This window comes from Balaenoptera ricei, chromosome 21 (genome assembly GCF_028023285.1).
Source record: "Balaenoptera ricei isolate mBalRic1 chromosome 21, mBalRic1.hap2, whole genome shotgun sequence".
NCBI classification, from domain to species: Eukaryota; Metazoa; Chordata; class Mammalia; order Artiodactyla; family Balaenopteridae; genus Balaenoptera; species Balaenoptera ricei.
Genome location: NC_082659.1, coordinates 32561607 through 32587489, shown reverse-complemented (window position 1 = coordinate 32587489; position 25883 = coordinate 32561607). Strand labels below are relative to the sequence as shown.

Genomic DNA, 25883 nt, shown 5'->3' with positions numbered 1-25883 from the left:
ATGGTCAAGTGGTTTCTTTAAAAAATTGAAACAGTTCCCTTGACACGGCAGAAGTTTTGAAGTTACTGTGTGATTTTTTTTTTTATATAAAAATGTTTTGTATAGTAACAGCAGTTCTATATTAAAGGAATGTCTTTTCCTACATGCACTGTTAATTTTTTCTTGAATACTCACTCTACTTTTGACTCGAGTCAGTAGGTGCTATAAGCAAATATAGATGGATGTAGTATAATTATAAGATCTGTTGCATCCTCGCTCTACAAATTGATCGCTTCACCGTTAATGCATAGTTAATTTTCTTTTCTAGTTAACGATTTTCGCAGTGTTTCTTTGAACCTGCTACAGACGCATTTTAAGAAAGCCCAAGAAAATCAGCAGATTGGGAGGGTAGAATTTCTCCCAGTCAACTGGCACAGTCCTTTGCATTCCACTGGTGTGGATGTGTGAGTAGTACTTTACACCTTTGAGTTGCTAACTGTGATTGTAATGTTTTCTGATCATTGATATGCTTAGGAACATTTCTGCTATAGCTGATTGTATATATAAAATTTTGTTCAACAGAAAACTTTTTGTACTTCTGTGTCTTTTTCTTAAGAGATACATTATTAAGTGTGGACCAATCCCTTTGTTTAACTAGCTCGGGTTAGGAGTGGGGAGTTGTGTGTATCTTCTTCCAGTATGTTTTACTGGCTCATTAGTGTTTACTACTACAGCTTTATTATTTCTTTAGCATAAAGCCGAATGTTGCTTTCTCCCCATAGTGTATAAGCATTTCCATCTTAAGATATCAAAAGCCAACCTACCTCAAGATGTACAAAGTATTTTGTTGTTCCTTTTGTGATCACATTTAGATAATATTTGTCCAAATTTGGGGAAAAAAGGAAATTCCCAAATATTAAATTATTGGGGTTTATAACTTGAGGTATAATTGGTGCAATGACTTTTAAGTGATGGTTTTCTTAGGTTACAGGCTCAGTAGTTCTGTTTGTAAACTTTTTGGTAATGTCAGAGAAGGTTGCCTTATATTAAGGATATTCAGCTGTGGGCTCGCCAGAAAGAAGTATGTTCATAATATAGTTCTAGGATAGAAGTAGGAGATGCTTCTCTGGTAGATAAAGGAAGTAGCATTGTTTCCATGCTGGTCTTGGAAATGGCTTTTCTGATTCCATGTCTCTCAGTTCTTAATACCCTATGATTTGAGCATATTCCACGTGCCAAATGCTCCATTGTGGTGTTGCTTTTACTAGGTGCACAGAGTTCACATTCTTTCATATTTGAGTTGATGCTAAGAGGTTACTAGGCGCACATAGCCCTCTCTAAGCTACAGAAGATGTTGAAGGTTTGAGGAGTCTTTCTGGGAGCTTTGAGAAAGCTTTATGTGGAAGCTGATTTATACTACGTCAACATTGTTTTCCTTTGCGAGATATGAGTTCTGTTTGTCCTTGGCATCTGGCAGTCTCACCTTCTTTCAGCTTTTAGAAATTCGGCATAGAGACAGAGAGCTGATCCATTTATCATCTGACTTGTGATCAAAAAACCTTAATGCTGAGAATTCTAGGAAAAGCCTCTTGTATCTTTTAAAAAACTCTATTATAGAGAATTTTGTACACAAAAGTAGCATATATAATGAATCTTCATGTATTGATTATGATTACCCAGCCCAACAAGCCTCAACACGTGGCCAGTTCTGCCCCATCCATATCTTCCGTGTACTGCCCATCCCTCCACTCTATTACTTTTGGATAAAATCTTAAGACATCATCATTTCATCTGTTAAATGTTTCAGTTTGTATATCCTGTTAAGGATTAAAAATACATATATAACACCATTATCACATCTAAAAAAATTCTTAATATCAGCAAATATACAATCAGTATTCGAATTTGTAATTGTCTAATAAATGTCATGATTTATATATACACATCATACATATACATGCACATACACACATAGTTTAAACTGGGATCATAAATTGCAATTAGTTGATGTCTTTTAAGTCTCTTTTAATCTCTTGATTACCTTTCTATCTCTTATTTTCTTGTAATTTATGTCTTGAGGAGGCTGGGTTTTTTGTCTTGCAGAGTTTCTCACACTCTGAATTTTGCTGGTCACATCCCTTTGGCTTCATTACAAATGTCCGTCCTCTATATTTCCTGTAAATTGATAGTTATCCCTTGTATCTTAATTTCTAAGTGTAATTTGGATCATAACTTAGAGGAGGCTATGGAATGTATTTAGGTTTTCTGCTTAAAATATCTTTTGTTTTTTCAGAGATCTGCAGCGAATAACTCTGCCCAGCATTAACCGCCTAAGGCACTTCACCAATGATACAATTCTGGATGTCTTCTTCTACAACAGCCCCACCTACTGTCAGACTATTGTGGACACAGTTGCTTCTGAAATGAACCGATTATATGTACTTTTTCTGCAGAGGAACCCTAATTTCAAAGGGGGCGTATCCATCGCTGGTCATAGTTTAGGTAACGGATTCTATGTGACCAGAGATGACTATCACATTTTAAGGATACCTGTCTTTGAAGTACAGGGTCTTTTATCAGTATCACATTCAGAGGTCTAGAACTGGTCTATGATGAAGAATTTGGAAGGGGTTGGAAGGGTGGTGGTGGATTGGAAAGAATGACTCCCTGCTTCATAGATTTTGCTTCATGGGTAATTGGCTTATTACTTTTTTTTGTATAAAAGACATCTATTTAGTGCTAATGCTTTGAAATTGTCCCTTCTTTCTTCTGTTTCACTTGTAGGTTCACTTATATTGTTCGATATCCTAACAAATCAGAAAGATTCTTTGGGGGATGTTGACAGTAAAAAGGTAATTTAGATGTTCAGATAGGTTCTTTTGTATGCTTTCTTAGTAAGCATTTTTAGATTTTAGGCTTTTTGTTTTTCGCTTAGTCTCATACCATAATATTTACATTTATTTTAATTTTAACAGACTTGTAATTATCTCTGTCATTCTTGGATGATAGAAGCAAGATAGTAGTATGCTTCTACAAATATTTGCCACATTCTAAAATAATTATAGGTATCTTATTTTTTCATTATAAATATGCACTACTGATCTGTTATTAGAATTATAGAATCATTGAGTTGAAATGGAATTTGCATATGAGGAAGTGAAGAGTGAATTGGATGCAAACTGATATAGTTTATAGAAATTCTGTTTGAAAGCCATCCTTAAACATTAATAAGAGCTCAGGGAAGGCTTTATTAATGATGATGAAGAATACTTTGATACTCATTCATTCACTCATTCATTTATTTAAAAACATCTTAGGTTTCAACTGACTGCAAAAACTTAAAGATCAATCACAATTTATATTTCGTATAAATTACAATTTATTCAAAGTTAAGATAGGTCTCTGTGGATATCTAACATAGTACTTTCCTTTATTGCAAAGTAATATTAATAAAAATCTGAATGAATTTAGAGAATACGAGCTTTACAATTTAACTTTTAGGATTTGCCAAGTATTTTCATGGATCAAGGAGACACACCGACACTGGAGGAAGATTTGAAGAAACTTCAACTCTCTGAATTCTTTAGTATCTTTGAGAAGGAGAAAGTAGATAAGGAAGCTCTGGTAAAAATAATCTTTTAAAACTTTGCACTATACCATTTTCAGTATTTTTTTTTTAATAAATTTATTTTATTTATTTATTTTTGGCTGCGTTGGGTCTCCGTTGCTGCGCGTGGTCTTTCTCTAGTTGCAGAGAGTGGGGCTACTCTTCCTTGCGATGTGCAGGCTACTCATTGCGGTGGCTTCTCTTGTTGCAGATATGGGCTCTAGGCGCGCGGGCTTCAGTAGTTGTGGTGCACGGCTTCAGTAGTTGTGGCTCGCGGGCTCTAGAGCGCAGGCTCAGTAGTTGTGGCGCACGGGCTTAGTTGCTCCGCGGCATGTGGGATCTTCCCGGACCAGGGCTCGAACCCGTGTCCCCTGCATTGGCAGGCGGATTCTTAACCACTGCGCCACCAGGGAAGTTCCCCATTTTCAGTATTTTTATTGCTTCTTTTCATCGTACTGCTTGCTAAGAACCTGCCCTTTAGAAACATTTTAGTCATAAATACTTCGTTATCATTAGTGATGCTCTTTAGCCTTATCGGTGTGCTTTTTATCGTATAAAAGTGACCTTTGCTTTGTGGAGGTTCAGAGTTCCAAGGAGCCACGTTAATAGCAATGGAGCAAAGACTAAAACACAGCACAGCTCTGAAAACATGAGAGCAGGAAAAGATGACCACTAACTTTTCCAACTCTTATTTTCTGTTACACTTTCTAGAGCTCTGCTGTGGATATTTGCTTGTTTATTTGTTTTTGTTACCACTAGGGAGTCCTAGTCATGCAAAAGCAAAGAACAACAGAGTGTTTAGGCCTTATTCCTCTCAGAGAACAGGGCATTTACTTATTTAGTTTTAGGACATTTAATTGATTTTATTTTGCCTAGAAATAAAGATATTTGATTTTTTATGCTTAGGCTTTATGTACAGACAAAGATCTTCAGGAAATGGGAATTCCCTTAGGACCAAGAAAGAAGATACTAAACTACTTAAGGACCAGAAAAAATTCAGTGGTATGTGCTTAATGTAGCTTGTGGGATTAAACAGTTTTTTGACTTCCCTGTATCCTTGTGCTTTGTGAGGTGTTTAGTATAGGGAGCTAAGCAATTTTTAAAATTGACCTTTGGCTCTCTTTTCAGAAATTAAACACATTTACTTTATTGATATCTTTAAAAGTGTTATTAGCTTCAGAAGTCTTTATCTCCCCTGGACTTCCACCATTCAGTTTTTTCCTTTTTTTTTTTGTTTGTTTTGTAACTGCTTTATTGAACTATAATTCACAACACATACCATAAAATTCACCCTTTTAAAATATACAATTCAGTGGGTTTTAGTATATTTGCAGAGTTGTATAACCATTACCACTATCTAATTCCAGAACATTTCCATCACCGCAAAAAGAAACATCATATTCATTAGCAGGCACTCCCTATTCCTCCCTCCTGTGAACCAATGATCTATTTTCTGTGTTCATGTATTTTCTTATTCTGGATATTTCATATAAACAGAGTCATACAATATGTGGCTTTTTGTGACTGGCTCCTTTCACTTAGTATAATGTATTCAAGGTATAACCGTGTTGTAACGGTGCTTCTGCACTGAGCATTTTTGGCCACTGATTCCTTTCCATAGTCTAGTTAATTATTTTTCAACCTTTTAGCAGGTTGCTCAGTTCTGATTTAAGGCTGATAGAGACATACTACTTGCTTTGGTTAGAAAGGCATAGCACTTCATTGAACTCCTCAGCAATCCCCAACATTCATTCCACAGTGCTCTGCTATCGTTTTCTCTCATGATGGTTGCCTAAAGTTTCAACTGCTACCCAAATGGCTTTGTACAGCTTTCATTATTTCAGAGCATGTAGGGATATCAATTCATAATTTAAGGCAACTTTTGTTTTCATCAGCTTTATCTTGTTCTCTGAGAGATTCTTCTTAAAATTGTTGACTACCATTTCAAAACCTTCCCAAGCATCCTTTTAAACCAGTAGAAAACTGTATAATCCTTTGGATATTTTCACTACATAGCAGCCCCACAGAACTATTTTTTATTCTTTAGGGAATTAATAGACCAACCCCGAAATCACCTGCAGGGGCGAATATGTCTAACATCCCCAAAGAATCGGAGTTCTGCAGTAGTACTAATGGTACTGGAAATGATGAACATCTGGATGTTGGCATTGGGCAGGTAACAATACTAATTCTCTTTGGCCATTTTATTGTTTGCCATTGGTATGGTAGGAACAGATGTAACTTTTGTTATTAATGAGAGACGCTTTTATTTCCTCCTTCCAGGTGCCTGTAAAATACCCCCGGCTCATCTATAAACCAGAAATATTCTTTGCCTTTGGATCTCCCATTGGAATGTTCCTTACTGTCCGAGGCCTAAAAAGAATTGACCCCAACTACAAATTTCCAACATGCAAAGGTTTCTTCAATATTTATCACCCTGTAAGCATTGGACAGCTCTTGTGGTTTTACCTGAATATTAGGGCTTATTGGTGAAGAGCATACGATATTCTATTGTGTTGATTTACTTTTTTCTATATTATTCTGTAGTAATGAGATAATTTATAATAGTATGAATCTGGAAGTGATGGGGCAGAACAACTACATTTAAAAAAATGAGCTTATAATTATTCTTGCCTGATACATAGCTCCTGAGACTGTCATTATCTTTCTTCAGCAGAGGTATATGTAGCTATTGTTTTTCCTATGTAGTTTGATCCTGTGGCCTATAGGATTGAACCGATGGTGGTCCCAGGAGTAGAGTTCGAGCCAATGCTGATCCCGCATCATAAAGGCAGAAAGCGGATGCACTTAGGTAAGTCTTGAGTATAGAACCTGATAATTCTAGACCTTCTGGTCAGTGCACACTGACTGGACCTCATTCACTTTGTTTAGCTGTGTTGAACCCTTTTACCTCTGTAAACCATGTAATGTTCTTTTTCATATATGTTTCAGAACTGAGAGAGGGCTTGACCAGGATGAGCATGGACCTTAAGAACAACTTGCTAGGTTCGCTGCGGATGGCCTGGAAGTCTTTTACCAGAGCTCCATACCCTGCCTTACAAGCTTCAGAAACTGCAGAAGAAACTGAAGCAGAACCTGAATCAAGTTCAGAGAAGCCTAGTGGTCAGTGACACTGTACATACTGATTTCCTGCACCAGGCCAGATAACAGGGACTCCATGGTGTCTGGTTCTTGTTTTCCCAGGGTCTTCTTACTTTCTCCTTTTTATTGTTTAGGACCAATACTATGCGTCCTAACGGGCCTTCAACTCTGCTGGTGTTTTCTGTCATCTAATAGCCACAAATTTTGGAAAAACATTATTTGTGAGGGAAGATGTCAAGAGAAGCTGAGCATCTAGTAATGAGGCTTTAAAACATTCCCCACTTGGGCACTATGGCAGTGATGCTCAGAGCCTACACTGTGAAGAACCTTGCTTTTACAGGGGAATGTCTGTGTATTCATGGGTTGGTTTTATTTTCCTGGCTGGGGACTAGCTAGGACACTTTTCCTCTTAATTTCACAGTTAATACTGCATTCTTTTGCTTTAGTTTTCAATTGCCTAAGGAGTTCTAACCCTGTTTGCATTTAGTTTGTAAACCAAAGGCAAATGGAATTAGCCATTAAAGGTACAGGAAGGAAGAAAGGGATTGGATAAAATCAGTGTGCCTTGAGGAGAAGCTTTAAGGGGATTGAGAGGAGGAAAATGAGAGAGAGCTTTCTGAGCAGGGTAGCTCATCCTGCGGTACAGCTGGAGTCTGAGGGAAAGTAAGGACAACCTTGGAGGGCTGGACGCTTTTATATTCTTATTATGGTTCTTCTGTATCCAGATGTTAGCACAGAAGAGAACCTTGTAGCAGTTAAACAAGAAGCCCCCCCCATCCATGTGGGAATGCTGAATGGAGGCCAGCGCATCGACTATGTGCTACAGGAGAAGCCCATTGAAAGTTTTAATGAATATTTATTTGCTTTACAAAGTCATCTGTGCTACTGGTAAGTGTTTGTTTGCTTTTTTAAGTCTATCTTTTTTTAAAATTAATTAACTTATTTATTTTATTTTTGGCTGTGTTGGGTCTTCATTGCTGTGCATGGTCTTTCTTTAGTTGTGGCGAGCGGGGGCTACTCTTCGTTGCTGTCACGGGCTTCTCATTGCAGTGGCTTCTCTTGCTGCAGAGCACGGGCTCTAGGCGCGCGGGCTTCAGTAGTTGTGGCTCACGGGCTCTAGAGCGCAGGCTCAGTAGTTGTGGCACACGGGCTTAGTTGCTCCGTGGCATGTGGGATCTTCCTGGAGCAGGGCTCGAACCCGTGTCCCCTACATTGGCAGGAGGATTCTTAACCACTGCGCCACCAAGGAAGCCCCTAAGTGTTTGTTTTTGTTTTGGGGTTTTTTGGTCTTAATTGTTTGTTAAGATTTCTTCAGATGATATGAGTGTGCTGTTTTGTAATTGTCTGAACAAGAAATCATTCTAATCCCAAATGTACACTGGCCTATCCTCCTTTTTCTACATCTATCAAATATCTGTGAAACAATTAAGACTTATTTCACCGAGCATAATATTCTTTAGGTCCATCCATGTTGCTGCAAATGGCAGAATTCCATCTTTTTTTTTATGGCTGAGTATTATTCCATTGTAATATATACCACATTTTCTTTACTCATTTGTCTGTTGCTGGACACTTAGGTTGCTTCCATATCTTAGTTATTGTGATTAGTGCTGCTGTGAACACTGGGGTGCGTGTATCTTTTCAAGTTAGTGTTTTTGTTTTTTCTGGATATATACCCAGGAGTGGAATTGCTGGATCATATGGTGGTTATATTTTTATTTTTTTGAGGAGTCTCCATACTGTTTTCCACAGTGGCTGCACCATTTCACATTCCCACCAACAGTGGACAAGCATTCCCGTTTCTCCACATCCTCGCCAGTGTTTGTTATTTGTGTTCCTTTTGATGACAGCCGTTCTGACAGGTGTGAGGTGGTATCTCATTGTGGTTTTGATTTTCATTTCCCTGATGATTACTGATGTTGAGCATCTTTTCATGTGTCTGTTATCCATTTATGTGTCTTTCTTGGAAAAATGTCTATTCAGGTCTCCTGCCCATTTTTTGATTGGGTTTTGTTTTTTTTTTTTTGATATTGAGTTTTATGAGCTGTTTATATATTCTGGATATTAACCCCTTATCACTCATATCATGTGCAAATATTTTCTCCCATTCAGTAGCTTTTCGTTTCATTTTGTTGATGGTTTCCTTTGCTGTGTAAAAGCTTTTAAGTTTAATTAGGCCCCATTTGTTTATTTTTGCTTTTATTTTTTTGCCTTAGGAGACAGATCCAAAAAAATATTGCTGTGATTTATGTCAAAGAGTGTTCTGCCTATATTCTCTTCTAGGGGGTTTATGGTTTCCAGTCTTACATTTAGGTCTTTCATCCATTTTGAGTTTATTTTTGTAAATGGTGTGCAGAAATTTTCTAATCTCATTCCTTTACATGTAGCTGTCCAGTTTTCCCAGCACCACTTGTCAAAGAAACTGTCTTTTCTCCATTTTGCATTCTTGCCTCCTTTGTCATAGATTAATTAACCATAGGTGCATGGGTTTATTTCTGGGCTCTTTATTCTGCTCCATTGATCTATGTGTCTGTTTTTGTGCCAGTACTAATCTGTTTTGATAACTGTAGCTTTGTAGTATGGTCTGAAGTCAGGGAGGGTGATATCTCCAGCTTTGTTCTTTTTTTCTCAAGACTGTTTTGGCAATATGGGGTCTTCTGTGATTCCATATAGATTTTAGGATTATTTGTTCTAGTTCTGTGAAAAATGTCATGGGTATTTTGGTAGGGATCGCATTAAGTCTGTAGATTGCTTTGGATAGTATGGCCATTTTAACAATATTAATTCTTCCATTCCAAGAGTGTAGGATATCTTTCCATTTCTTTGTATCATCTTCAGTTTCCTTCATCAGTGTTTTATAATTTTCAGAGTGTAGGTTTTTCACCTCCTTGGTTAAGTTTATTCCTAGGGTATTTTATTCTTTTTGATGTAATTTTAAATGGAATTTTTTTTCTACTTTCTCTTTCTGATAGTTCATCATTAGTGTATAGAAAAGCAATAGATTTCTGTATATTAATCTTGTATCCTGCAAGTTTACTGAATTCATTTATTAGTTCTAACAGTTTTTTGGTGGAGGCTTTAGGGTTTTCTATACAAAGTATCATGCTATCTGCAAATAGTGACAGTTTTACTTCCTCCCTTCCGATTTGGATGCCTTTCTTTTTTTCTTTTTTTTTTCCTTTCTTTTTTTTTTTGTCTGATTGCTGTGGCTAGGACTTTCAATACTATGTTAAATAGAAGGGGGCAACATTAGGCATCTTTGTCTTGTGTCTGAATTTGGAGGAAAGGTTTTCAGCTTTTCATTGTTGCATATGACGTTAGCTGTGGGTTTGTCATAAATGGCCTTTGTTATGTTGAGATATGTTCCCTCTATATCAACTTTGATGAGTGTTCTTATCAAGAATGGATGTTGAATTTTATTAAATGTATTTCTGTGTCCATTAAGGTGATCGTGTGATTTTTGTCCTTTCTTTTGTTGATGTGGTATATCACATTGATTGATTTGTGAATGTTGAACCATCCTTGTGTCCCTGGAATAAATCCCACTTGATCATTATGTATGATCCTTTTTTTATATTGTTGGATTCAGTTTGCTAACATTTTGTTGAGAAGTTGTGCATCTGTATTCATCAAAGATATTGGCCTGTAATTTTCTTTTTTTGTATTGTATTGGTCTGGTTTGGGTATCAGGATAATGGTGGCCTCGTAGAATGAATTTGGGAGTATTTCCTCCTCTTCAGTTTTTTGGAGTAGTTAAAGGAGGATAGGTGTTAGCTCTTCTTTGTACGTTTGCTAGAATTCCCCTGTGAAGTCAGTCCTGGACTTCTGTTTCCTGAGAGTTTTTTTTAATTACAAATTTAATTTCACTAGTGTTTGGTCTGTTTAAATGGTCTGTTTCTTCTTGATTCAGTCTTGGCAATTTTTATGTTTCTAGAAATTTGTCCATTTCTTCTAGGTTGTCTAATTTGTTGGAATATAACTGTTCATAGTATCCTTTTATGATTTTTTTATATCTCTGTGGTATCTGTTGTAATTTCTCCTCTTTCATTTCTTATTTTGTTTATTTGGGTCCTCTCTCTTTTCTTCTTGGTGAGCCTGGCTAAAGGTTTATCCTTTTTGTTTATCTTTTCAAAAAAGCAGCTCTCATTTTCATTGATCTTTTCTATTGCTTTCTTTAATCTCTATTTTATTTCCTTCTCTGATCTTTATTATTTCCTTCCTTCTGCTGACTTTGGGCTTTGTTTTTCTTTTTCTAATTCCCTTAGGTGGCAGGTTTGTTTGAGATTTTTCTTATTTCTTGAGGAAGGCCTGTATCACTATAAACTTCCCTCTTAAATCTGCTTTTGCTGCATCCCATAGATTTTGGAGAGTTGTGTTTCCATTTTTATTTGTCTCAAGGTATTTTCTGATTTCCTCTTCGATTTCTTTATTGACCCATCATCTTTTAGTAGCATGTCATTTAGTCTCCATGTGTTTGTTCTTTTCCCATTTTTCTTTCTGTAATTGATTTCTAGTTTCACACCTTTGTGGTCGGAAAAAAGCTTGATATAATTTCTATCCTCTGAAATTTGTTGAGACTTGTTTTGTGGCCCAACATGTGATCTGTCCTGGAGAACATTTCATGTGCACTTGGAAAAAATGTGTATTCTGCTGTTTTGGAATGTAATGTCCTGTAGATATCTATTATGTCCACCTAGTCTATTGTGTCATTTAAGGCCACTGTTGCCTTATTGATTTTCTGTCTGGATTATCTGTCCATTGATGAAAATGGAACGTTAAAGTCTCCTACTATTACTGTATTATTGTCAGTTTCTCCTCTTATGTCTGTTACTATTTGCTTTATATATTTAGCTGCTCCTATCTTGGATGCATATATAGTAACAAATGTTATATCCTGTTCTCGTATTGATCCCTTTATCATTATAGAACGCCCTCCTTTGTCTGTTGTTATAGCCTTTGTTTTTTTTTTTTTTTTTTTTTTTTATAAAGATAGCTTTTTTTTTTTTTTAATTTAATTTAATTTTTTTTGGCTGTGTTGGGTCTTCGTTTCCGTGCGAGGGCCTTCTCTAGTTGCGGCAAACGGGGGCCACTCTTCATCGCGGTGCGCGGGCCTCTCCCCATCACGGCCTCTCTTATTGCGGAGCACAGGCTCCAGACGCGCAGGCTCAGTAATTGTGGCTCACGGGCCTAGTTGCTCCGTGGCATGTGGGATCTTCCCAGACCAGGGCTCGAACCCGTGTCCCCTGCATCGGCAGGCAGACTCTCAACCACTGCGCCACCAGGGAAGCCCAGCCTTTGTTTTAAAGTCTATTTTGTCTGATAGGAATATTGCTGCCCCTGCTTTCTTTTCATTTCCATTTACAGGAAATATCTTTTTCCATTCCCTTATTTTCAGCCTGTGTGTGTCTTTAGCTCTGACATGAGTCTCCTGGAGGCAGCATATAGATGGGTCTTGTTTTTTGTCCAGTCACCCACCCTGTGTCTTTTTAAAATTTATTTATTTATTTTTGGCTGCGTTGGGTCTTCGTTGCTGTGTGTAGGCTTCTCATTGCTTTGGCTTCTCTTGTTGTGGAGCATGGGCTCTAGGTGCATGAGCTCAGTAGTTGTGGCACGTGGGCTCAGTAGTTGTGGCTTGTGGGCTCTAGAGTGCAGGCTCAGTAGTTGTGGCGCAGGGGCTTAGTTGCTCTGCGGCATGTGGGATCTTCCCGGACCAGGGCTCGAACCCGTGTCCCCTGCATTGGCAGGCGGATTCTTAACCACTGTGCCACCAGGGAAGCCCCACCCTGTGTCTTTTAATTGGAGCATTTAGTCCATTGACATTTAAAGTAATTATTGATAGGTATGTACTTATTGCCATTTTATTACTTGTTTTCCGGTTGTTTTTGTAGTTCTTCTGTATTCATTTCTTTTTTTTCTTCCTTTGTGGTTTAATGATTTTATTTAGCAGTATGCTTGTGTTCCTTACTTTTTTGTGTGTGTGTATATGTTGTAGTTTTTTGATTTGTGATTACCATGGGGTTCTTATATGTTGACCTATATCTACTTGTGTTAAACTGGCAGTCATTTAAGTTCAAACATATTCTAAACAACCTACGTTATTTTACTCCCCTCCCCTGCATTTTGTGGTTTTGATGTTACATTTCACATCTTCACGTTTATCCCTTAACTGTTTATTGTAGTTATAGTTGCTTTTACAGTTTTTTGTCTTTTAATCTTCATACTGGCTTATTTAAGTGGTTGATCCTCAGTCCTTACTATGTATTTGCCTTTTCTATTGGGATTGTGCCTTTTCTATAGGTTCTTACTTCTTTTCCACTTAGAGAAGACCCTTTAACATTTATTTTAGAGTAGGTTTAGTATTGATGAACTGTTTCAGTTTTTGCTTGTCTGAGCAGTCCTTTATCTCTTCTTCAATTCTGAATGATAATCTTGTTGGGCAGAGTATCCTGGGTTGCAGGTTTTTCCCTTTCAGGACTTTGAATGTATCATGCCACTCCCTTCTGGCCTGCAAGGTTTCTGCAGAGAAATCAGCTGATAGCCTTATGGAGATTCCCTTGTGTATGACTCTCTTTTTTTCTTGCTGCCTTCAGAAGCCTCTCTTTACCTTTTGCCATTTTAATTATGTTATGTCTTGGTGTGAGCTTGCTTGGGTTCATCTTGTTTGGGACCCTCTGTGCTTCCTGTTCCTGGATATTTGTTTCCTCCAGGTTTGGGAAGTTTTCAGCCACAGTTTCCTCAAATACATTTTCGATGCCCTGCTCTCTCTTCTCCTTCTGAGACCCCTATAATGTGAATGTTGGTACATTTAATGTTAGCCCAGAGATCTCTTATACCATTTTCATTTTTTAAAATCTCTCTTTTCTTTTTGCTGTTCTGATTGGGTGATTTCCATTATTCTATGTTTCAGATCACTTACGTGTTCTTCTGTATCACTTAGTCTGCTATTCAGTCCTTTTAGTGTGTTTTTTATTGAAGCTATTGAATTCTTCATTTCTGATTGGGTCTTTTTTATATATTCTAGTTTCTTGTTAAAATTCTCACTATGTTCATTTGTTCTTTTCCCTAATTCAGTTAACATTTTTTAATTAACTGTGTTCTGAATTCTTTATCTGGTAAATTGTTTATTTCTGTTTCATTATTTATTTTTTCATGGGTTTTCTCTTGCTGTTTCAATTGAGAGCAGTTCGTCTGCCTTTTCATTTTGCTTAACTTTTTTTCTGTCACTATGAATTTAGGTGAAACAGTTACCTATTGCGGTCTGAAAGGGGTATTCTTATGTGGGAGCATCCTTATACAGACTGTGTGTGCTCAGTGCCTTTGATGGGAGGGCAGGATTTGATGACACGGACAAAGTCATCTTTCCTCAGCTATCACCTTAGTAGGGGGTGGAGCTGGAGCTGGGTGTGAGGTGGGACTTCCCCTCTGCTCAGTGGCTGTCACCATGCAGTTGGGGACAGGGTCTGATCCTAAGTTGCTGGAGCCAAAGCCCTGAGGGTCCGGCCCAGGCTGGCTCTGTTCCCTTTAGGTGTGTTTCCCACCCCCCTGCACTGGAACCCTTGCCCCAGAGCTGGGGAGGGCAGACAAAAGTGGGGCCCATGTGGGCTCTCTGCAGACAGAGGTCCGAGCTGTCTGCCACGTGCAGCCTTGGGTGCGTGTCCCCTTTGCCCCTCGTAGTCGATCACTGCCCCCCGGCCTCCCCTGTCTTGTTACGGGGCCACACTGCAGGGCAACTGGGGCCTGTGTGGACTCTTGGTGTATGTTGGGGCGTAAGCCGTGGGGTAGAGGCCGCCATCAGAGTTCTGGGCTTCTTCTGATGCACTGCTTGAGTAAGTGCCAACAGTGGCTGCTGACACCCCACCCAGACTCTGCCCCAGGTCCGGGTTGCCTGTGCATCCCTTGGCTGTGTTTCTCCCTGTCGTGGCGGCCCTAGATGCTGTGCAGTGGTGCATCGTCATGGAGCAAGTGGGGCTGAGGTGTGCACCGAGGCGGGGAGACCTGGCAGCCACTAGAGCAGTCCTCCCACTGTACTCTCCGCCCTGCCTGGGGGCGAGCCAGCACGCACGCACGCGCTCCCGCAGCCCTGCTGCCCTCCAGCTAGCCAAGGGGGCTCGTCTCCCCTGATTAGGACCCCAGGACTGGGGCGTTCAGTCTGAGGCTCTCACTGCTCACTCCCCAGGGTGGGTCTCCGCCTGTGCATTCTCCCTTTTCCTCTGAGTCCCCTCCCAGGGGCACAGGTCCCAACCTGATCTCTTTTCTTCCCATCCTAAACGATTACATGTGGATCTTTCTTACAGCCTTGGTTGTACCGGAGTTTTTCTGCCAGTTTCCATTCCACATATAGATGTACTTTTGATGTGTTTTTTGGGGGGGGTGAGTTCCATGTCCTCTTACTCTGCCACGTTGATCGATCCCCCTTGCCATCCATACATCTTCTTTGGTGAATTGTCTGTTGAAATCTTTTGCCCATTAAAAAAATTGGATTATTTCATTATTAAGTTTCGAGAGTTTTCTATATTTTAGTTACAAGTTCTTTTCGGATATACTTTTTTCCCTCAGGATGTGGTTTGGTTTTCATTTTTCTAGCAAGTAGGTTTTGAAGCGCAGTTTTTTATTTTGATGAAGTCCATTTTACTGATGTTTGTGCTTTTCTGACATATTTAAGAAATCTTTGCCAAATCCAATGTCATTAAGGTTTCTCCTTTGTTTTTAGAAGTTGTGTCATTTTAACTTTTACATTTAGCTCTATGATCCATTTTGATTGAGTTAGTTTTTAAAGATGGTGTGAGGAAAGGATTGAGGTTCATTGTTTTGCATGTGGTTTTCCTGTTCTAGCAACATTTGTTGAAAAGTTTATTCAGATGGAGAAACTGTTGAATTGCTTTGGCTCTGTTTTGTTCCACTGATCTGTTTGTCTATCCTTATGCCAATAAGACACTGTCCTGATTACTGTAGCTTTATAGTAAGGCTTAAAATTAGGTATCTTGAGTCCTTCATCTTTGTTGTTCCTATTCGTAGTTATTTTAGGTATTGTAGGTCCTCTGCATTTCCTTATATATTGTAGAATGAACTTGTTAATTTCAGCCAAAAAGCTTTTTAGGGATTTTGATTGTGATTGCATTTTATCTGTAGATCAATTTGGGGGAAGAATTGACATCTTAATAATGCTGAGTCTTCTGACCCACGAACACAGTTCTCTCTCAGTGTATTTTGGTCTTTAGTTTCTCTCAACAGTGTTTTGTGGTTTTCAGCGTATGTGTCATGCACTCTGTAATTCGTATTGCCCTCCTCCTATTATGAATAAGGTTGAGCATCTTGACATATACTTAAGGACCATTTTAATTTTGGGGGGGAGTTATCTATATACCCTTTATTCTCTTTTATATTGAAATTTTGGTTTTTTAATTGATAAATCTGTGATATGAGTTGTAAATACCTTTTCCCCAGTTTGTCTTTGACATTGTGTACCTTACTTTTTGCTAAGTAGAAATTTTGATTTTTATGTAGTCAAATTTATTTTTTTTCCTTTTTTGGCTTCTGGAATTTGTGTCATACTTAGATTTTCCTTGCTCTCCAAAGAATTCCTTACCACAGTTTATTCTGATATTTTAGGGTTTCATTTTTACATATAAATCTTTGATTCTGTTCAAATTTATCCTAATAGTAAGGTGTGGATTGATCCCAATCATTTTCAGGATAGCTATCCAGTTGTTGCAACACTGTTAATAGGTCTGAGGTTCTAACTTTATTGTATTAAATTTCTATGAGTATTTAAGGCTATTTCTGGACTTCCTGTTCTTTTCTATTGATCCATTTATTTATGCACCAGGATCACACCATTTTAATATCTGGTTTAGCTAATCTCCCCTCACTGGTATAGGAGGAAGGAGTTTCTTAACCTGCCATCTGTGTATGGAGCTTGTGGGGAATAGAAAAAAGTCTATGAGTCCAGTGAAATTCTATTTATAATTTCGGGTATATATGTATATGGTGTCTTTTCTGGGGAGAAATCCATAGGTTTCATTAGATTCTCAAATAGATCCATGACTCAAAAAATGTCAAACCTTAGATCTAGAAAAGTGTTTGAGCCATATACCCTTACAGCAATCCGTGAATGCTGTATTTTTTTTTTTTAATTTTTTTTTTTTATAGCTACTTTTATTTTTATTTATTTATTTATTTTTGGCTGTGCTGGGTCTTCGGTTCGCGCGAGGGCTTTCTCCAGTCGCGGCAAGTGGGGGCCACTCTTCATCGCGGTGCGGGGACCGCTCTTCATCGAGGTGCGCGGGCCTTTCACTATCGCGGCCCCTCCCGTTGCGGGGCACAGGCTCCAGACGCGCAGGCTCAGTAGTCGTGGCTCACGGGCCCAGCTGCTCCGCGGCACGTGGGATCCTCCCAGACCAGGGCTCGAACCCGTGTCCCCTGCATTAGCAGGCAGATTCTCAACCACTGCGCCACCAGGGAAGCCCCGTGAATGCTGTATTTTTATAATCAAATTTCTTTACAAACTGGATATAAATAATTGCTGGTACACACACTGAATAATATCTGGAAGATGCATGAGAAATTGGTAACGTTGGTTGTCAGAAGTTGGGGACTAGTGGTGAAGAAACAGTGAGAAGGAGACTTCATTATTATATCCTTTTATATCTTTGATTTTTATTCATATGATTGTATTGGCTTTTTGAAAAAGGTGAATAACATTTAAAAAATTAAGGTGATGAATTGGATGACTCTTCCATGTTGTTCCAAGAGTGAGTTCTGTGGATAGGGAGGGCTTGGTCATTTACTACTGGCTTTTTTATATTACAGGACATAATGCTAGACTTATTTGTTATAAGGTTACCTTACAAACCACTGCCAATTACATCACCTCTGAGTCAGATTTTTTTTAAACAGTAAAAAAATGAACTCGTAAGGTGGTTGTGTAGATTGAGATGATATATGTAAAGCATCTAGTACGAATGTTAGTTTCTTCTTTTTACAACATAATTTTTTCTCTTTACAGGGAGTCTGAAGATACAGTATTGCTGGTCCTCAAAGAAATCTACCAAACCCAGGGTATCTTCCTTGATCAGCCTTTACAGTAAAAATGAACCACCTATGGCTGCTTAATGTAAGTTTTTAAATGTCATGTATGCAGCATGGTTCCTACATATTAACATGGGACGAGGAACCGTGGAGCCTCAGCTCTTTATAAATACACTTTTTGTTGCCTGTCACCAAGATCCAGGTTATTTTTTAGAGGGACTCTGGTTAAAATTCATGGGAAAAAAGCACAGTGGGCCACTTAGAGAAAGGTTAGTGTATGTTTGTTTTGTTAGCGACTTGGTCCAATAATACTTGCCATTTTTAGGATCTAAACTCAGAATCTTAATAGTTGACCATCTGAGAGTTACCATGGCAACAGTTACAGCTTTAAGCACAAACAGCTCACCCTGGGATTTACGTTACTCAGCCCTGTAGATGTGTAGTTAGAAAGTTTGTGTGTCAGACTCTGGCGTTCTCTCTGGTCGCCTTCCAGCGTGATGACCTCTTCCACTCTCTCCCTTAGACGGACACTGAGGGATCCTTCCCCAGAAAACCTGCCTCTTTGTTGCTGCAGTTTTCCTCTCCTCAGCTGCGACATTTCCTGCAGGTTGCCTGCCACTTACTCACCACTGGGGTCTTTGGAGGATAATCTTCCTCTCTGGAAGTGAGTGGAAAAGCAAAGGGAAGACCCTATTACTTTTTACCACTGGCTTCAAAGAAACACTTGCCATTCTTTCGTCATAGCTGGGAGTGGTTTGCATCTTTAATACTTTGATGATGGTATTTAGGTACCACACTTTATTGCTTATTACTTGAGATGGTATAACGTCTGTTTGAGTTTTTGTTTTGGGTTGGGTATAAATTTTTCTAAGAAATTACTGCTTATCTTTAGAAAATATTCTAATCTGGAAGCGGACTCCCGAGATTCAGAAGGCATTTTGGGGTCTGCTCATCGCTCATGGGTGTTCTCTGCATTTGAAGGCCAAGTCTAAGTGGATGAGGGAGACCGGTGGCCATCAGACTCTTTTGAGCCAGCTTTTATTTCCTACACGTACTGTATGAACAAAGACTAAAATTTGTAAATACTGTTTACTCTCTCTACAGCTGACTGACAGATTTATTGCTAGGAATCACTGAGCTGTTCATTGTTTCCACAGCTGTTTGAGCTGCTCTCGGTGGACAGTCTAAAGTGGACAGTTTAGTTCACATCAGGTGCATCTTTATAAAGCAAAGAGATATTATATATCCTAGACCTGCCCTTTTATATCATATCATACTTCAAACTGCGAGACTCTAGACAAAGTCCGACTTAGTTGTTGGTTCTTAAGTTGAGGGTTATAAAAGCTGACAGACCTGAAATTACACAGCTTTGACTGCTTATTAAGTGATGAATAAAATGTTTTAGTGGTACATTGATGGTGAAATAGAATTTGTGTAAGCCATCTGCCACAGCTGCTTGGGTGCAGGGAGTATTGAAGAGTGTCCTCTTCAAGCACATAAACAGCGTTGCCTTCTTAGGTACCTGTAGTGCAGGACGCTGCGGGACAGGCTCCCGGCACAGGCAGTGTTGGTAGATCTGGCTAGGGGGAAGTGTTCCTTATTCTGCAAGACAAACCTGCGTCTGTGGGGCCAGAAACAGCTGTTGCAGAGTCAGTGTCAGAGCGTGCCAAGTGAGATGCACCTTGAAGAAGACGGGTGAATGGAGACTAATTGTTTCCAAGGCATCTTGCTCACCACTGTGCTGCAGGTATTTTCTTTCTCACAGGTCTCAGCATGTGATTGTCTTTGCGGTTCTCTTTGTGACAGTCCTTCACACTCCTTTCAGGTTCCTACAGGCCCTGGTGGACAGAGCGGTGTAGACAGGCAAGCTGTGTTTCGTTTTTTATATCGGTTTCGTGTAAGTAAATGTATCATGGTATCCAAAGTCCTGGAATTTAACATTCACATAAGCCATCTCTTTGACGGCAGAGGGAAGGTTAATTACTGTCACCCTAGAGTGAAGGTTGGGGTAAAGGTGAGAGCCTGGCCTTTCCTTGTCCATCTGCTTACAGACTAATGCTAAGCCACTAAGAAGTCTCATCCCTATGAAATACTTTATTTTCTTTACTACATAAACTCTGAGTCTGAAGTAAGGATTACTGAGAATTCAGTAGCATTCAGTACATATTGAAGGGGAAGCTTTCATCAAGTTGTTGTCTTCAAATTTAAATTTGGTCTTCCTATTAACAGAATAACTAAAATTTAAGAGTAAACCAAAGGACCAGCAAGAGTGAGTCCCTGTAACCAAAGATGAACAGCATCAACCTGGATGGCTAGATAAACCACTGTTTGTACTAAGACGTGTTTCCTTCCTGGTGATGAGGGACAGGTGACTGGAAAAGAGCTTTATATCCTGTTTGTCCCCCTGTGCTGGTATCACGGATGTATATTCCACAGGGTAATAAGCTTGACTTGAGTTCCTTGTTTAGTTGTATATTATTTGCACTACTTCAGTTGTATCATGTGCAATCTCTTAACCAAGCCTATTTTTAAATGCTGGTAGAGTATCATTTTATACATAACTCCCAGCTGCAGAATTGGTATTGCTTATCTCAGCAAAAGAGATTGTTTGCATGGAAAGATTAATAGCACTGATTAGCTTTCTGATATTTTGCACTTTTTGAAATGTTTTTTATGTGACTATATTTAAAACTTTAGTAAATACTGAAATAAAACCATACTGACCAGCTGCCTACTTTTACCTGGCTCATCCATCATAAAGTAAAGAGAGTCAATACAATAACCATTTCTCTTCCCCTTGTGTACTACTAAAACAAGTTTAAAAAGAGTTTTGGGCAAAGAACTAACAAACACTCAGGTTCTTTGCCCTTGACTGTTGATTTAAAGTGCGGCGATTATAAGGTAAATATTGAGATGCTCCTTTGGTATTATTGACATCAGCCACTGCTATAGATAGTGGAATCACTTGTGTCAGATAGGGAATCTGGTGTCTAACTTTGGAAATGTTTCAGGTCTCAAATGGAACTTTAAGCACAAAAAACCACGTTCACCATTAGGAAAAAGATATATTGAAAATATGTTATAGAAATACACAAATCAAGGTCATATTTAAAATATAATCACAAAAATAAAACAAATAAAATATAATCACAACACAGAGAAAGGCCGTTAGAGGTCCTACACCATCAGTTCCGCCAAAGTCCAGTCCCGGTCCCTTATTCCCTACCGTGAGGGCGGGGCGGGAGGAGACTCACCTGCCCTCCAGACAGCCAGGTCTCTGACTACCCTGCCCTGCCTTGGCCGCTTGGCACAGCTGGCGCATTTGGGCAGATCTTCAGTCCTGAGTGGAGGGAAAGCAGCTCGTGAGCACAGTTACACAAGTAAGGTGGAGAGAGTGAGTACTGAATCCACGCTCCTGACCAGTTTCTTTTTTATTGTGTTTACTCAGTAATTCAACAAATTATCAAATCGTTTATGTTTACAGTATTCAAAATGGACAGCAGTACTTAGCTGGACTTGAATAAGATACGCACAGTGGTAAATAAGCCAGAATTGGAGATTTTCCTATTTAAGGCGTGATGGAATTGCCACCAGAGAAAGTAAACAGAACTAAAATAATTTAATTGCTCATGCCCTAGATTTTAAGATTTTGAGCTATGGGAAATGGAAATTAAGTTCTGATAATCAATGCTAGCTTCTAGGATAAAGTGGGGCTAAGGTGAAAGCTTCTTTGTGACAGAATCATTCCAAGAACAGTACTGAAGTTAAGTGTAAAAACACTATATAGATCTTGGGATACCAATCCAATGGGTCACATTCATAAGCTGGAAAGACCATGGAAAGATCTCATTACTGGAATGCGTGGGAAACAGTAGTTAAAAAGGACCTTGACTCCTCGCAATAAATCCCTGTGAGCTAGGGAAACTGCATGATCATGGGGGCTTCTGTCCTCACCTGTACCTCTCAGGAGGTAAAAGGTCAGAAATTCTTGTCCTGGGTGTGGTGAGTTAGGAGGGGCTGATTCACCTTGTTTTCCAGGGAGGCAGCTCCAGTGTCTAAACATCGAAATGACGAGGGTCGCCGGGCTGCTTTCGCGCGGTGGGAAGAGCAGGGCCGTGCTGCAGTGGTCTGTGGCACTGGGCGTCCGTCAGGGGAGGGTAGTACTGCCTGTAGCAGACGTAGGCGAACGTCAGGCCGATGGCGGATCCAGCCAGGACATCTGACGGCAGAGGAGACGGGCGCCCCCTCAGTCACGGTGGTGCCACCCGGCAGAGGGAGCTGGGCCCTCCAGGCTACTCTACTTGTTTAGCCGGCAAAACCCCTCAATTCCAGGCTTATCGGTTTTTTGGGTTTTCTTAATTTTATCGTACAGTTGCGGGATTGTCATTGTCAGGTTGTTCTCTAAACACCAAATCAAAACACATCTTTAGTTGGGTAGTTATAACAAGGCTTTCTCTGAGTTCACTGCACTGAATATTTTCAATTGAGAAGAATAATGAAGGTTCACTTAATGCTATCAGCAACTCCTTCTCACATTTAAAGGGTTCTAGAGGAAGGAATAAACTCTTCAGGAGTTGCCTCTCTTTGCAAAAATTTAGTTTATTCTTTAAAACTGAGCTCCTAAGGTCCTCTGGGCAATACTGTAAGCTTTTTTTTTTGAACTGTGGGCTTTCTGTGCAAATATTCTGTAATTTGGATGTTTTACTCTGTCATTCAACTTAAATTTCTTTGGTTTAATTACAATTTTATGTTTTCTTGAATTTTACTTTCATTTCTGAACAAAAATCTCAACGACAGTGAACTTGATTTTTAAGACAGTATAAGTAAATTGAACTTTGAGGTTGGTTGTAAAAAATTTCTTATAGAGTTTATTCTGAACTTATGATGCTTCAAAGTCATGGGAAAATCAGAATGTTCCTCCTTGGTAATCTGTTTAAAAGCTAACCGCGTGCGTTTTCATTTTCTGTGTAGTGATAAACGCATACTCAGTACAGAACGCAGGCCATCCTCTGCTCCCTTGTCTGTTCATTCAGCAGACACCCGGGGAGCGTCTCCTGTGCCGAGTGCTAGGGAGAAACGATGGGAGAACGGTGGAGGCGTCCATGGCCTGATGCCTTGCTTACCTTGCCAGTGATGCTTGTAATCACAGGTGCGGGACAGTGCAATCACAGCTGCAAAGAGTAGGGGTGACAGAAAGGAACAGAACCTCCAGGATTTCCCTCGGCCTCGTGGTGTGAAGCAGTGTAACTTCCCTGCCAGGTAGAAGGACGCGAAGGCCAGACCAGCAAATGCAACTAGAAGAGGGAAAACCTCTAAGTATGTGTCTTTTAAAGAAAAAGAGGAGGCTAGCGGGTATGAACATGTTTTTCTCCCTTTTGGTAACTTTCGGTGTAGATCATCGATCTACATCGTCGGTTATGAGGGAGAAGGAAACAAAAGGGAACATACATAAAGGACCGTTTCCCAAAGTGAGTAACATTTACCCTGAGAATAGTTTTGGAATCCTAGCGATGGGACTTCACTTCCTGATGCGTTAGTTTCCTGATGCATAAATGGGAATCATAAAAATAACAGTACCCATCTCATTGGGCTCTTTCTTTATGGTATCAAACGAGACACGAATCTAAAATGCTTTCGGAAGCACCTGACATACAGTAACTCTTCAATAAAGGTTAATATTTTTATGACTGGAACAAGATTGCAGGATTTAGGCAAATAATACAGTAATAATAAAATGTTCAAATTTTATGAAGGTAAACTACTTCCTCTGTCCTCGAACATTTAGTATTCGAGGTTCAAGCTTGTTATTAAAGAAGGGGGCTCTCCGATTTCTAGATACAAGAACAAGAGTGCGTGAGATGTTCCCATCCTCACAAGCTTCCTAGGTTAAATTCAATGATCCAAAAAAAAAGCATAGATGTAGAGTCCACGTGGTATTCATACAGGAAGAATGTCCACTGGGGAAGCTCTTGCGGCCCTCGTTCACCACGTCCTCATCTCCTGTGCACATCAAGTCATGATGGGCTTGCCCGTCGGGGAAGCAACGGTAGAAGAAGTCTGGGCGTGGCCTGCAAGAAATAAGCAAGGTCTGAACGTGGATCATTTACAACTCCAGAAGTTATTTTTTGGTTGTGTTAGATACTTTCTTAACTGTCAGTCAAATAGTGTCCCAGGCAAAACAGTGAAACCGGATTGGATAGTCACCACTAAGAGAAAAGCCTTATTTCCAGGGTCAATATTTAAATCAGGAAGGAAAAAAAGCCACTGCAGCACATAGTTACTTTTTAGGGCAAAGAGTGAGTCGTGCTGCAGCTTCTGGGGGTGCTCTGAAGGACACCTACTCTGTGTCAGTGGGAAATGCTGTTCAGGGCAGAAAAGAGCCTGAGAGTCACCCGAGGGACCGAGGTAGAGGGAAGGGAGGGAGTGTTTGTTTGTTAGAAGAGAAAAAATTAGGGCTTCCCTGGTGGCGCAGTGGTTGAGAATCTGCCTGCCAATGCAGGGGACACGGGTTCGAGCCCTGGTCTGGGAAGATCCCACATGCCGCGGAGCAACTGGGCCCGTGAGCCACAACTACTGAGCCTGCGCGTCTGGAGCTTGTGCTCCGCAACAAGAGAGGCCGCGATAGTGAGAGGCCCGCGCACCGCGATGAAGAGTGGCCCTCGCTTGCCGCAACTAGAGAAAGCCCTCGCACAGAAACGAAGACCCAACACAGCCAAAAATAAATAAATTATTTAAAAAAAGAAGAAAAAGATCAGACTGAGAACAAAGAGAAAAGGCTACGGGGAAGATGTGGCAGCAGCTGCGTGCGCCTGCTCTCCTGGGGGGGGGGGCGGGGCGGGCGGCAGCGCTGGGCACTCACCTCCCCACTATCAGTTTGACTGTGTTGGTGAAGACGCCGTTCAGAGCCAGGGCCAGGCTGGCAGCTGGAAGGCAACGGAAGTAGCTGCTGGTAGCGTCTGCCCAGGAGGAGCGGCCGGGTCCCTGTCTCGTTAGGCGCAGCCGCGGTCTCCGGGGACAGAGAAGCGCTCGGGCTCCAGCCGGAGCGGAGCGTGAGAATAATCCCGGCCCCCGGTGGCCACTCCGCCGTGGCACAGGGAGAACGCGCGACCCGGGCTGAGGACGCGTCGGAGCTGCAAATAGTCCGGTGCACACCCAGGACGTGGAGCACGTCTCACAGGTAGCAGGCGGGGCACCCGGGAGACAGTCACCGAGGAACGCAGAGCTCAGCCCCCCCCCCCCCACCGCAGCCGCAAGCCCCGTGGGGGCCCCCGCCTCCTGCTTACGGCGCTGGGGAGGCCGCGCTTACCCAGGCAGGCCTGCCGGCTGTCCGCTGCGTCCGCCTTCTTCAGACACCTGGCCAGGAGGACCGGGGCCAGCGGGGCCAGCAAGGCGACGACCTGCGCCGGACACGGCAGAGCTCAGCACACGAAAGGAAACAGGGCCGCCCCGAGAACGTCACACAGCTAGCTGGGAAAAGAGCTCCCACAGCAAGAGGGGTGAAGTGACAGAACTGGCCTATCAGACCTCCCGGCTCCCCCGCAAGTGCGGTGTCCCGGGTCTGCCTGCGGCTAGCTGGGCGCCGAGCTCCCGCGGGAGCCGCCGTCACCCCTCCTCTCAATGACCAGTTGCCCCGGGCCGCCCTGAGCAGCCGCCCTCGGACCCTGTCCCTGGAGCTGAAGCGGACGGACTTCTCTCTCAACCTGGCCCTTAACCGTTACGACGCGAAGGCTGGTCTTCAGCTCCGTGGCGGAGCCAGGGGGACCTGCCCGCTCCCTCCCTAGCGTTCGGCTCCGTGAGAAGTGCGGTCAGAAGGAAGGCTGGTTCTCCACGCACAAACATCGGCTTGGTGGCGAAATACTCTGCTTCCACGTACGGATTCCGGTAGAGCCACATCTCCTCGGGCTGGATGAGCCTCTGGAAGGGCGGGAGCAGCTCTGTTACCCTAAAGGGGACACAAAGGTGCGGGCGCGTCGGCGGCTTCCCGGAAGCGCGCGCAGAGCCCGGCCGGGCGGCAGGACCTACCGGCCCCGGGCTGGGGAGCGGGGCCGGGGGCCGGGGGCCCGAGCGCAAGTCCTTACAGGAAGGCCGCGAACAGCGCGAGCCGCACGCCCACCTCCGCCGCCACCTCCTTCCCCATCACGGCGCGCGCGCTCAAGGCTGACGTGGC

The 25883-nt window shown here is 41.3% G+C and overlaps 2 protein-coding genes across 12 annotated transcripts in view; one reads left to right on the top strand and one right to left on the bottom strand.

The window, feature by feature from the left end:
* DDHD2 (DDHD domain containing 2) overlaps positions 1 to 20445 on the top strand; it is a 26676-nt gene extending 6231 nt beyond the window's left edge. Inside the window, exons 7-18 of one of the 4 annotated variants that reach the window (XM_059909318.1) lie at positions 308 to 443; positions 2273 to 2481; positions 2764 to 2831; positions 3481 to 3603; positions 4493 to 4588; positions 5634 to 5762; positions 5870 to 6025; positions 6296 to 6398; positions 6539 to 6709; positions 7414 to 7576; positions 17694 to 17801; positions 19542 to 20445. In XM_059909318.1, coding sequence (XP_059765301.1) covers positions 308 to 443; positions 2273 to 2481; positions 2764 to 2831; positions 3481 to 3603; positions 4493 to 4588; positions 5634 to 5762; positions 5870 to 6025; positions 6296 to 6398; positions 6539 to 6709; positions 7414 to 7576; positions 17694 to 17775 — 1436 coding nt within the window. In that variant the 3' untranslated portion in view covers positions 17776 to 17801; positions 19542 to 20445. Of the gene's footprint in view, positions 1 to 307; positions 444 to 2272; positions 2482 to 2763; positions 2832 to 3480; positions 3604 to 4492; positions 4589 to 5633; positions 5763 to 5869; positions 6026 to 6295; positions 6399 to 6538; positions 6710 to 7413; positions 7577 to 17693 lie in introns of all 4 variants that reach the window. The other 3 variants (XM_059909317.1, XM_059909316.1, XM_059909314.1) reach the window with 3 other exon arrangements.
* PLPP5 (phospholipid phosphatase 5) lies at positions 19121 to 25883 on the bottom strand. 8 transcript variants are annotated; one of them, XR_009499886.1, is made up of 9 exons: positions 25795 to 25883; positions 25550 to 25658; positions 25023 to 25113; positions 24576 to 24846; positions 23660 to 23784; positions 22840 to 23010; positions 21743 to 21935; positions 20971 to 21056; positions 19121 to 19643 (listed from the first exon to the last, which is right to left on the bottom strand). XR_009499886.1 is itself a non-coding variant. In XM_059909319.1 (8 exons), exons 1-7 carry the CDS (start codon positions 25851 to 25853, stop codon positions 21772 to 21774), a joined length of 990 nt encoding a protein of 329 aa, XP_059765302.1. In that variant the 5' UTR covers positions 25854 to 25883; the 3' UTR covers positions 20762 to 21056; positions 21743 to 21771. The 8 variants fall into 8 exon arrangements, 6 of the variants coding, with proteins under 6 accessions (XP_059765302.1, XP_059765304.1, XP_059765305.1 ...); XR_009499885.1 differs by having other exon boundaries at positions 19121 to 19554; XM_059909319.1 differs by lacking the exon at positions 19121 to 19643 and having other exon boundaries at positions 20762 to 21056.